The sequence below is a fragment of the Mixophyes fleayi genome, chromosome 5 (assembly GCF_038048845.1).
Source record: "Mixophyes fleayi isolate aMixFle1 chromosome 5, aMixFle1.hap1, whole genome shotgun sequence".
In the NCBI taxonomy this organism is placed as follows: Eukaryota; Metazoa; Chordata; class Amphibia; order Anura; family Limnodynastidae; genus Mixophyes; species Mixophyes fleayi.
In genome coordinates this window covers 265004310-265015812 of record NC_134406.1, presented here as the reverse complement: position 1 = coordinate 265015812, position 11503 = coordinate 265004310, and the positions used below count along the sequence as shown (strand labels likewise).

General features: G+C 39.4%; 1 protein-coding gene across 1 annotated transcript in view; it reads left to right on the top strand.

Moving 5' to 3' along the window:
• The first annotated feature begins 894 nt into the window (after positions 1-894).
• The window catches only part of THSD7A (thrombospondin type 1 domain containing 7A), a 212397-nt gene continuing 201788 nt past the window's right edge, over positions 895-11503 (top strand). Inside the window, exon 1 of the mRNA XM_075214043.1 lies at positions 895-1137. Within this exon, the coding sequence (XP_075070144.1) occupies positions 1005-1137 (133 nt within the window). The 5' untranslated portion in view covers positions 895-1004. The remainder of the gene's footprint in view (positions 1138-11503) is intronic.

The window sequence follows — 11503 nt, the reverse complement described above, 5'->3', positions numbered from 1 at the left end:
ATTTTGTCTTACTGATTGAAACAAAAAAAGTAATTTACAAAAAATGTTTAAATGGAACATGAAGTCATTTATTCTATGCATTTATGATTAGTTTTGAACATTTTTATTCTGGTTGCGAAAGTTTAATTTTCCCAAACATATCACCAATTTAGATTGTAGAAATTAATATATGATTGTTGTTCTACAACATCTCAGATCCTTCAACCACGGTTTTGAGCCTATTTGAAACAAATCATAAATAATAATTGTTGCAGTTTTTTTTTTTTAACTAAATATTTTGCTGACTCCATTGTTTAAAAGCTGACAAGGCATATTTTGTGCTAGAGTGGTCTGTACAATGCACGGCTTCATATATACAATAAAAACATCATTTAGTTTGTATTAGGAACACAATCCACCGTTCCATAACATGGCATTTTTTTTTTAAAACAGTCATTTCAGAGCGAAAGTATATACAATTATATTAAATGAGTTAATAACACTCGAATGAGTTATTCTCTGCTGATAAAGCCTCTTTTCTGATCCACAGCTTTGTTTTAGTGGTGGGGCATCTGGGTATTTGCAATTAAATGCAAGTGAGATTTTTTTTTTTTTCCTCCCTCTCTTAGAATTTCCTTTTTTTTTTTCCCTTTACTCCAGCTGGTGTCATTTATTACGACAACCTCCCAGACCAAGATAACCTGTTCAGTCAGCTGGAGCCCCCTGCGGACAGCTGTCTCTCTTTTAGCTGATGGAAAACTGCCACTAGTCAGTGAATGGGAGCTCGCTGGTGCAGAATTCACAATACAGGCAGAAGCATCAGCATCAGCAGCAGCAGCATCCCTGTGCTCTATTGTTCCATGGTCTTCACTGGTTCTTCCTTGTCAACTGGATGCACAAAAGCCGGAGAGCTCTCTGGTCCTTAGTACTTTAAACAAAAAAAGGATAACGGAGAAGGAAAACACAATTTGAAGTGGGTCGTTCATTGTATTCACGCTGCAACAACATATTCACCTTCCCAAGGCATGGATCTGGCAGAGAGAAACTCAGCTTTTCCTGGATCCTGCTGTGGAGTGATTGTCCTTCTCCTGGTGGGATTATGGAGCGCAGATTCACAGAGCGATCATGAAAACAAATCCATATATTTATGGAAAACAGGTAGGTCCACTCTATTGTCTATTTTAATGATACTATGGTGAATATATGCCTGGGCGACATGCTATAGAGAATTCTGTGTTTACGTCATTGCACTATAGAAAAAGATATCAACTTTTAGTTATAGGTTAAGTCAAATTCCCTATCCCCATCCCAAACCTCTGCATAATAATCCGTCTGTACCATGCAAACTACCTAACCTTGTGTTTGTATTGTCCAATAGTCCATGTGACACTGAAGGTGCATTGTCAAATATGATATGGGCTACAGTTCAAGTTATTTGTCTTTGTTTCAATCTAAATTATTTATTACATCTATACGTTGGGATTTTTCCTTTTTTTGGTTTGCAAATAGACCATGCTGTCTTGTTGTACTGTAAACGTTGCAGAGGATTAAAACTTAACAGCTGACCTGATTTGCTCATGTAGATCACAGTGACACATTGGCATTAGCTGTGACATACATTTGGAAAAAATGAAGGTGCTCTGAAAGAGGGAAAAGAATGATTTTTGCAAGGAGTGGAGGCATTTAAGTCAACAGCATGAGACACCATTATTTCTGCATTGTGCAGGGGAGATGTTTGAGATACACAGTTGTAGTGTGGTTGTAATCCAATGACCATTACTGAAGGCTTGATTGGCTTTGTAAAACGAGTCTTGCAGGGAACGCAATGTATAATTGTAGGTAGCGATGCCACTTACATGCTAGTGTCAAGAGAAAGTGACCAGAATGCTACACCCCATTATTGAACTATCTGATGGAAATGTGCTTGCTCATTCCAGGTATCTGGTCTAATTTACAGCATAGAACCAAATCAAATTGGTGATTTAATTTGCAAATGGTTCCTCATCCTTAATAAATTGGATAACAGAGTTAAAACAAAATAAAATCCCAGGGTCTTTCCTGTATGCCAACTTCCCCTGGCTCTACGCCAGCAAGACAGATCAATTTACAATTACACAGATATCCTGAATTTTTTAAGAGCTCCAAGATTTATCCGGATGCTCAATGGAGAGATTAAAGGGAAATTCATTTAAACCAAAGACAGCTTTCTGTCCAACTGATGCCAGGATGAATTTGGTACTGGTCGATCCTTTGTGTCATCCGGCTGGGGGAGATTGGGGAATAATGAGCATGTGTTTTCACCAGTTTGTATAGAACCTTAATTATCACTGTTTCGGTACAATGGGAGTATTTGCATAAAAGCCTCTGGAAAGCAACTTGTGTACAAATAATGCAAATCAAAAGACAACACAGTCCAGAATTAGAATGTGTCATCATAAAATGAAGTATTTTGATATATGATGATGTTTAGAATTAGCTTGAAACATGGCATTATTCTCAATAAATTCAGTGATCTAGCAATACATTTGTTAATTGGAGGATTAAATGTTAGATTTCTTTCATTATTTTTTAAACCTGCATTTTAATTCTGCTTATTCTGATACAAGTAACACATTGATAGAGGAATACAACAAATATGATACATATTAGTAGGCTTGCAACAATGTTGTTCTGTAGTGCAGCTGGAACAATAGTAAATTGATACATTGTAGCTTTAGAATTCTAAGGAATTGTAGAAACTTAGAGCAATGTTTAACTCTATAAGTGCTGAGCGGTTGCATTTATACAGTAATGTTGGACAAAACAAAGCTGCTGTGATCAGCTTGGAGGCTCAGGGTGTAGAGTATATGTAACACTGACTACTAAGCCTCTGTAAATTGGGTTAGCTTTCCATCTCCCTGATAGCTCAGCTTATCACCATAATGGAAGGTACTCATTCTTTGATTTGTCTTAACACTCAATGGCTCAGGCTGGCTGTATTTCCAGTTGATGTGCATGCATTTATGGAACGGCTATCTGAATTATATAACTGTAATTACAAGGAAATCCTTCTTTATGTAAACTGTATATGGTAGCGGTTCAGAACAGTGTAATGAATAATTCTCCAAAGTGCTATAATTATTTCAGTTACTAACATATAATTGATTTTTTTCCGGTCCCCTACACATAGTGGCGACTGTCCTATTATGGGCTAAACCAACATTTATGAGCGTTCTATCCATTCACTATCACTGTGGCATTTAGTGACGCCAGCCTGGCTAGGAATTTGTGACATCACTGAACCATTGTGTCAGAATGCGGCCTATCACTTTAGAAGAAGCCAGCCCAATGTCTGGGACAGTCCATCCCACCATGATGTCACTGGTTCCTAGTGAGTTCAGACCACAGAACGGCTCCATTTGTGCAGGTGCGCTTAGATTTCAGCCAAAGCGCAGTGGGTTTTTGGAGCAAAATGACGGTGTTTGGGGGACAGCAGAAGTTTGCTGCAGCCAATGGGAGGAGTTGGGTAAAGTGAGGGTGATCCATACTAAGTATGGCGTAAGTGCACCCTAGTTTTGCGGTGCAGTAAAAAATTAAACCGAAATGAAGGGGTGGAGTGATGCATTTTATGGGTACTCGTAGGTATGTGGACAGGAGCACGGCTACTTCCACTCCACTCCATTCCCACTCCTCAAAATCACTAGATATTTGAACCAACTCTATTCTGGTTAGGGGCTCACACTATATTTTAATGGGACATATGAATAACTAAAGCCACAAATATGGCTACAAAGAGCAGCATTTTAGGAGGAAAACAGAACAGTTTTATAGAATGAAAGTGGTAGATGTGACATTTAGGCGCAGTGGGCGTGTAACTTACAGTGCGCATAGTAGACCACCTAGACGCACTGCTGTAAAACCAAGACATTTTGCTTCAACTGCAAACTCAATGTGGATAATTAACGTAAAACACCTCATATATTCAATATGAGAGTAACTAAATAAACGAAGATTTTGAACTTCAGTTATCCTTACATACATAGAATTCTTTGGAAGATTTCTGGATAACATACAGCCCTAATAGTAAACTACAGACAGCTAAAATATAGTAATACAATAAAACATATGTCATAGTATTTATATGTCATGACGGGGGTCGTGTTATAAATGTAGGAGATAACTAGATGAGTGAGGTTGTTTTTCCGTATAGATCTATGCATCAAACCCAGAACACCCGCTATTTGGAAGGAAAAGAGAAAAAGTGGGATTCGGTTTCAAAACAGGGACAGTTATCGGGAATTGCTCTGTAGTTGTGTCATTATGTATTATTACATTTATCAGCCACTTTCACCACTTCTCAGCTTCAATCTAATCATTCCCCTATCCATCAAGGGAGCTCATTGCTCACTCAGCTTGTTTTATTCACACTTCCCAAATCTGATTGACCTTTGCTAGCACATGGATATCAATTGTTTCAGCTCTTTTCAGGGCCGGGTGTTTGTACTGTTCATCTATTTAACTTTGCAGTGTTTTATTATTTTATATAAATCACTAAGCACATGCAGATTTAATGATGGAAAGAATCCATTGGTTCGCTCAATTTTGTTATGTTTTAATGTAAACTCAATAAATTTTATTAAACCTTATAATATGTGTTGCCCTTGACAGAATAATTTAAATGTAAAAATGACTTAAAAAAAAAAAGCTTTCCACCAAAATCCCCGAATATTTAAGTTATGGGTTTTCTCAAAGGTGCCAGGACAAACTGTTTTAAATTTTATGCCAAAGTGCCCCTCAAACCCACAGCAAAGTCTGACCGCCTGTGCCACATTGTCAATATTATCGACACTTATCTGTGCCCTGTCACCTACATACACACACACAGCAGAGGGCGCCATGTTGCGTCCTGAACCAATTTTCATGACCAGTGACATCACTAAAGCATAAGGTGTCCGCTTGAATTTTGGATCAGACCCTTAGATTGTACGCTCCCTTGAGCAGGGCCATCTCTCCTCCTGTTTCCACCACTTCTAACTCTGCTCTCCAGCTACCTAGACCTCCTCCTTGAGGACCCTCTGCCCTCTGACCCCTCTCGCTCTCTCCTCACCCCTCTGGGGGTCTCCCTGTCATCCATGCCCTCCCTCTTGAGCTTCGTCGTAAGCGGATCTTCCCTCTCCCCCCCTCTCTAGCTGTACTTCGAGCTTACTGAGTTACGGTGCTTAATGGTTACTGTACCGTGCTGTCTCACCTCATATTGTAATCGTTTGACCCTGTACGGCGCTACGGACACCTAGTGGTGCCCTATAAATAAAAATTTATAATGATAATAATAAAGACATGAAAATGGCTTCTGGGCCAGGGAAGTAACTAGACATTTCTGGGCTCCAGGGGCATAGCTGGCAGTCACCGGGCCCTGTAGTGAAAAAAATAATTGAGTGGGGACGGCCACCTCCAGAAGTCTGCACTTCTGGACACATGAGAAGGTTCCCACAAGGGCCGTAAAATCCTGTAGAGCCTCATTTGGGCTTTCCTCTCCCTCACAGTGAAACCCCCAGACATGATTGGAAGATCTCAGCAGCTGGTGGACACCCAATGGCTGGCCCACTCTCCCCGTCATGCTCCATAACACCTGCCTGAGCTGCCTCGCCAGTAGTCCTGCTCAGAGAAAAACTGTGATGGGTCCATCTATGCACCTTCATCAGGGGCTATCTGTCAAATTTTAGCCATGGGGCAGAGACTTGGCTCATTAGCCTATCAGGAACATTTTAAAAGCAAACAAAATACAGGTGGGCCGGTGACTCAGTCCAAGGTAGCCCACCATGGGACCGATCTGGGGGCAGATGCCCCCCTACCCCCCGAGACCGGTCAGCCCCTGAGCATCATAAAGCCATAACTACCGCAATCCCTACTCCATCTGGTTACTGGTTACTGGTTCCAGTAACAATCTGGCTTATTAGTGTTAATTATTTATACAGTTATTTTATTCTCATTATTTTCCAAACCATAGAACTACCATAATCAATTAATGACAAAGCTATATTATGTTTGTACTTTAATGCACAACTTCTCTTCTGGGAAAGGGCCCCTGTGCTGCCGGGCCCCATAGTGGTCACATGTACCTCTATATCGTATATCGTTACAACCTTGTTCCTGCCTTTGTGATGTCACAAGAAGTATATTTATCAAGCCTTCTAAAATGGAAAATTAGAGGTGTGGCCCATAGCAGCCAATCAGATTCTAGCTATTATTTTCTACAATGTACTAGATAAATGATAGCTGGAATCGGATTGGTTGCTATGGGCCATACCTCCACTCTGTCTTTTTAGAAGGTTTGATAAATATACACCTAATTCCTGGAGAAGAGCAGTTATGGAATGGACTATAGTTTAAATGGAATGCTGACTGACTTCCTTATATTGCTGCAATTCTCCCTATGCACCCCCACATTTTTAAAACTACATCTGTCAAGCCAACAGCACCCCTCTCCTTCTTGTTTTTAATTTTTATTATTGTAACTCCTACATTTGTGATTTTGTAACATTTGTCTATTTATTACTATGTATTGTTACGTAGTACTCGTTTTATGTGGGTTTTTGCATGGTGTACTTCTTGGTAAAAAAAAAAAGTAGGGGTTAATATATTGCACAGTGTGTTCAGGCAATCAGTCCAAGTGTTTGAACCAGAAAATTGAGTGTTCTTTTCATATATGTCACTGTTGTTACAATGTCTGCGTGTATACACTCAGACTGGTATAGGAACACATTGTTCTCTAATAAGACAGTGCATCTGGCCCGTAAAACCATTTGTCATTGTCTAATAATTGCTCTGGAGGATGACACGACCCACTCCAGCTCGGTGCATCTGTGACTGGGAGCAATGCCCTTTGTCCTTCTGTAACTTCAAGGGTCAACATAGAACTCTTTGTGCGTCATCCCGAAAGATTTGTCTGTGTTACAGCAGGTCAACACAAACACAATTCATTCACTGACTATTGTTCTTTTTTTTTTTACGCAGCATGGTAAGTTCTTATTTGAAAATCTACAAACCACAAACATGATTTTTCAATTGATGAACAGGAGAATACTGGCTGCAATTTTTTAAATGTTGCAAAGGCCTCTGACCACTAGGGAGCGCTATTGAAGAGTCAGAGCATTCTGTCTCTGAGATTCTCTATAATTGCTCTTGCCACTACATCCCCCTTGCCCAATTTTCTCCCCTGTACCTCCTCATAACTTGTCAGCAATGTCAACTTTTTTAATCTGTTAGCCCCCTCTTAGAAATTGCATAGGAAACATGTCTTCCTCAAAACAGGCCTCAGCTACTTGTTTAAGTGCCGCCATTTTATTTCAGTATTATTTGTTACAACTGACAGTGAATTAAAAAGACCTCTTGATATGTAATAAAATGTTATCATATAGACTTCACTGTGCTCTAGACTTTAATATTTCCTCATGTCTCAACTTTTGTGATGCAAATTGAGCATGACCGTCCATCAATTTGACCACTACAGTCCATATGCTACTTGTGAATTGTGAAGCCAAATATTGGATAAGACATATAATATGTTAATAGAGGCTATAACTGATGCACTGTCTATACTGATGATGGACGGATCCTCGGAGAAGTTCTGCAGAGAATATAGAGTTTGATGTGGAGGAATTAAGGAGATGTCGCTGTGCATAGGGATCATATAGAACTGTCAGTGAATCAGAAATTTCTTTTGAAACATTAGAATTTGACGTTAGGAAATCACCAGGGACTGCAAGGTTATTGCGCTAATCCAGTCATAAAAATAACGGGTACTGCAGTAAAAGTTCTAATTTGCTTCAATTAAAGTTCTCATTGAAGATTGACAAATGGAAGGATGCTGATGAGCAAATAACATCAGCAAGATCTTAAAAGTGAGAATATGGACATATGGGAAGGAAATTATTATAGCTAGCAACCAGTTATAAGGTATTAGTATAATACAGTGTTATCCACCCAAAGATAGGTAGAAATGGCAGACAGCTTTTGATTGGACGATTGCCCCGGCCATCCAATCAGGAGTCACCTGTGCTTGGATCTTATTTCACTAAGTTCACTTCTCAACTATTAGTAAGTATGGGAGCACATGGTCTGCCTCCTGGGGGGATGGGGAACACTCACAAGAGTACTAGTTTGTGAGCATGGAGAGATTTTGTAAGCCCCTCCCAGCAAATCCCGCAGCCCTTTTAATATATGTATTGCCTCACAAGTCTTAGGATGGATGAGTCATTTGATCAGTCAAAATATATAGTAGGCTCCAACTTTGCATAGATGTTAAATGTTATGTATCATCTGCACCAAATTATCAAAAATAAGATAGCTTCCATGTAAGCCTTCCGTCAAACTCTCAGAACAACCACAGGAATCTAGCCCCCCCACCTCTGTGCTGAAAATTGCTCCCCTAAACCTTATAATTACCAAGCAGCACTGACTGGAGAATTTAGAGGAACGTGCAGACACCCTACTAATAGTTTATCTCTACTGGTCATGAGATGAGAGTGTCTGAAACCCTGTAGTAGACTAGTCCTTCTACTGCAAAACCATCCTGCTGTGTTCTCTCAGTGCGTGTGTGTGTGTGGGGGGGGGGGAGTAGTTAAAGGATTTGCAATATTCCTGGTGTTTTACAAATGGAAAAATAAATACAGCGTTTGGGAAGGAAATTATATACGTTGATGATGATTTTGGTTTGCTTTGTGGTTACACAAAAACCTGCACAACGGGGACAATTTACAATCTCAGCAGGTGTGCTTTGTTGTAGAAAAAAAAGTCTTTAAGGGAGAATTTCGTGTATAATAGTGTTTGCGCATTTCAGACACCGCCTGTAGAAAATCGCTTGTGTAGTTTGGCTGTAAGATGATAGCAGAAGCCATGCAAATTTTGGGGATGAGACATCATTTCATGTTCTACAATATTAAACATATGTGCAGAGATAATTCAACAAACAAGATTCTAACCTTATTGCAGGTGAAGTTATGACATGAAAATCAACTTTGAATCTTGCAACATTGTAATCCTAGATCCATACTACACATGTAAAAATGAAGTGTCATTTTATGTACTGCATACATTTAATATTACACATTGAATTTACAATATATTACGTTGAAAATGTCCTATATTTATATTCTGTATGTAACATCTTACAGTCATTCTCCGTGTTACTCTTTATTTCTATCTTCCATTCTTTCCGCTCTCTGAGCCCTTTTATCCGCTCTTTTCATATAAATGAAATTGAACTTTTGTAATCAAAATCTTTATGGCTCTTGGACAATAATTTACAGATATTGCGCCCTGTGCTCTCCAGCCAACCTTTGACTTGTTATTATTATATCCAGGGACATGGCGTGACATTAGGACTATAGTGATTGGTGAGCCTATATTTATAACTTATGACTGTGGACAGCAGCTTTTTTGTGGTCTGAGGTTCATGAACTGATGAAAGAATCTTATCCGTTAAAATGACAGCAGCTTTCCTGCTGCGGAGGCACAGGATGAAAATCAACTTATTTCTGAGTTCTATGAATATTTGATACATTTTAACCAGTAAATCCTGAACATTCCGTGCATTCTAATTAGCCTCTGATGTACATTCCTACTGAAAGCCCAGGAAAAAGTGCTACGGAAAATAAATCGCCCATATGCTTTCAAACTAGATTTCAATACTTTATTAAAATACATTTTGATTGGGATTGGATATATCTGGCACCAGACGTCATCTTCTATACGATGTATGGGTTGTATTCCCATCCCTTCTACACTAGATATGTGCTATTAAGAATCAGAGCATGCAGAGGAGGTGTGTTAGAATGACCAGATGAATGATAAAGAACAGATGCAATTAGGTTGAGTTAGCTCCATTCCCCAGATACTACAGTGATGGTCCTGATGCAATAGCAAGACCAGCACTCTTATTAATAACAATGAAATAAATAAAATACAAATGACACATTGGCAAACCTATAATTTAATTACCAAGCCCTATATACTAAGACCTGCTCTAGCCAGCTGATCATTATTATTATTAGGGGGGGACACAGCAGTATAGGGTCCCACGTTAATAATAACTACTAGCCCCAGGCTGGTCAGTAGGCCTTTATGGTTTTACAGAGGGAGATTAAAATAAAGAATTGACATTCTTAGCTCTAAAAGAAGCCAGCCGTATGCTGGTACATGCAGGGGCCGCTCTGGGCTTCTCTGGGCTTTGTCTGGATAATAAAAAAGTTCCGCACCGCCAAGACAAAGTGCACTCTGTACCAACTCCATACATGTTGGGAGTGTTATGTACGTCTAGTTGCTATTCAATAATGATTGTCCACATCCGGTGATGTGGTTCCAAAGCACAATGCGATTTAATAGCAAAAAGCAGCAGAGTAACAATTCAAATAAAATAAGTACAGCCGTTACTTAGCAGGCACCCTGGATCCAGCGTACAGTCATTCAGTCCTGAAGTCTGTGGTCAAAGTGACTGTCTGCTGGTCCCAGGACCCCTGCTTATATACAGTCAGTGATACAGTTAGAACAATACAAATGATTTGACATATTTCCATAGGTTCAGGCTTCAGGAAGGTCCAGTGTAATGCAGGTCATTGGTCAGTTGAAACGATGCCCTCCAAGGGTGGGGGTCAGCTCTCCAGGAGATGCATACTAATCTTCCCGCCAAAAACTAGTTCAAACTGGTCTATTTACATTACACACACAATACCATTCTGATCATTTATTCCCTATAATTCATAACTTGCATACGCAAGGTGCGATCCTTTAGGCTGCAGATAAATAGGGGATTAGAATGATACCAGACATGATATGTTTCCTGTGACCTGAACCTTAACTCTCACTAATGTGTATATAACATTATAATATTTAACCATAAACTCTGCTACATTTCATTACAAATAACTACGTGTTGCAACTAATTTTAATATGAGCTAATTACAACTGTATGTGTTTGTGTAAATGTGTTTATAAGTGTTCGCACCTGTTGTGGTTGATTACGCTCCTCCACGCCGTAGCGTGCTATTGGCATAATTTCAGACATAGACAATCAGATTAATAGATATTAATTTTAAATGACCATATCCAATTATCTGACTTCAACAGGAGGTATGTGTTAGCTTAATAAGAGCAAATATGCAATTTATTGTTATTGTCCATCTGCAAAAATTGCCTGTGTACCTGTGGACTACATATACTGGAGGCATCCATTTTTGTGGGCTGAACGGCCACAGTGCCTCGTGCTTTAGCAAAGTTACTAGAGGATTGATAGACTAGATTCTTGTGAACATTCTTTCAGCCCACAGAACCACCCCCCCTTCCCCCCGCTGCGTGCATGTGATGGGGGCACTATAATCCCAGGGATAGAGTGCAGATATTTAGGTTAAGTGGGTAACTATTTATTTAAGTCACTCTGGCACCTTTCAAAGGTAAATATTCCTGCAGAACAACGTGCACAGGAATATGTAAAATGGATAAAATAAATTACTTGAAATGTTTCTTTACCTTCTGCTCTGATAACTTCTAA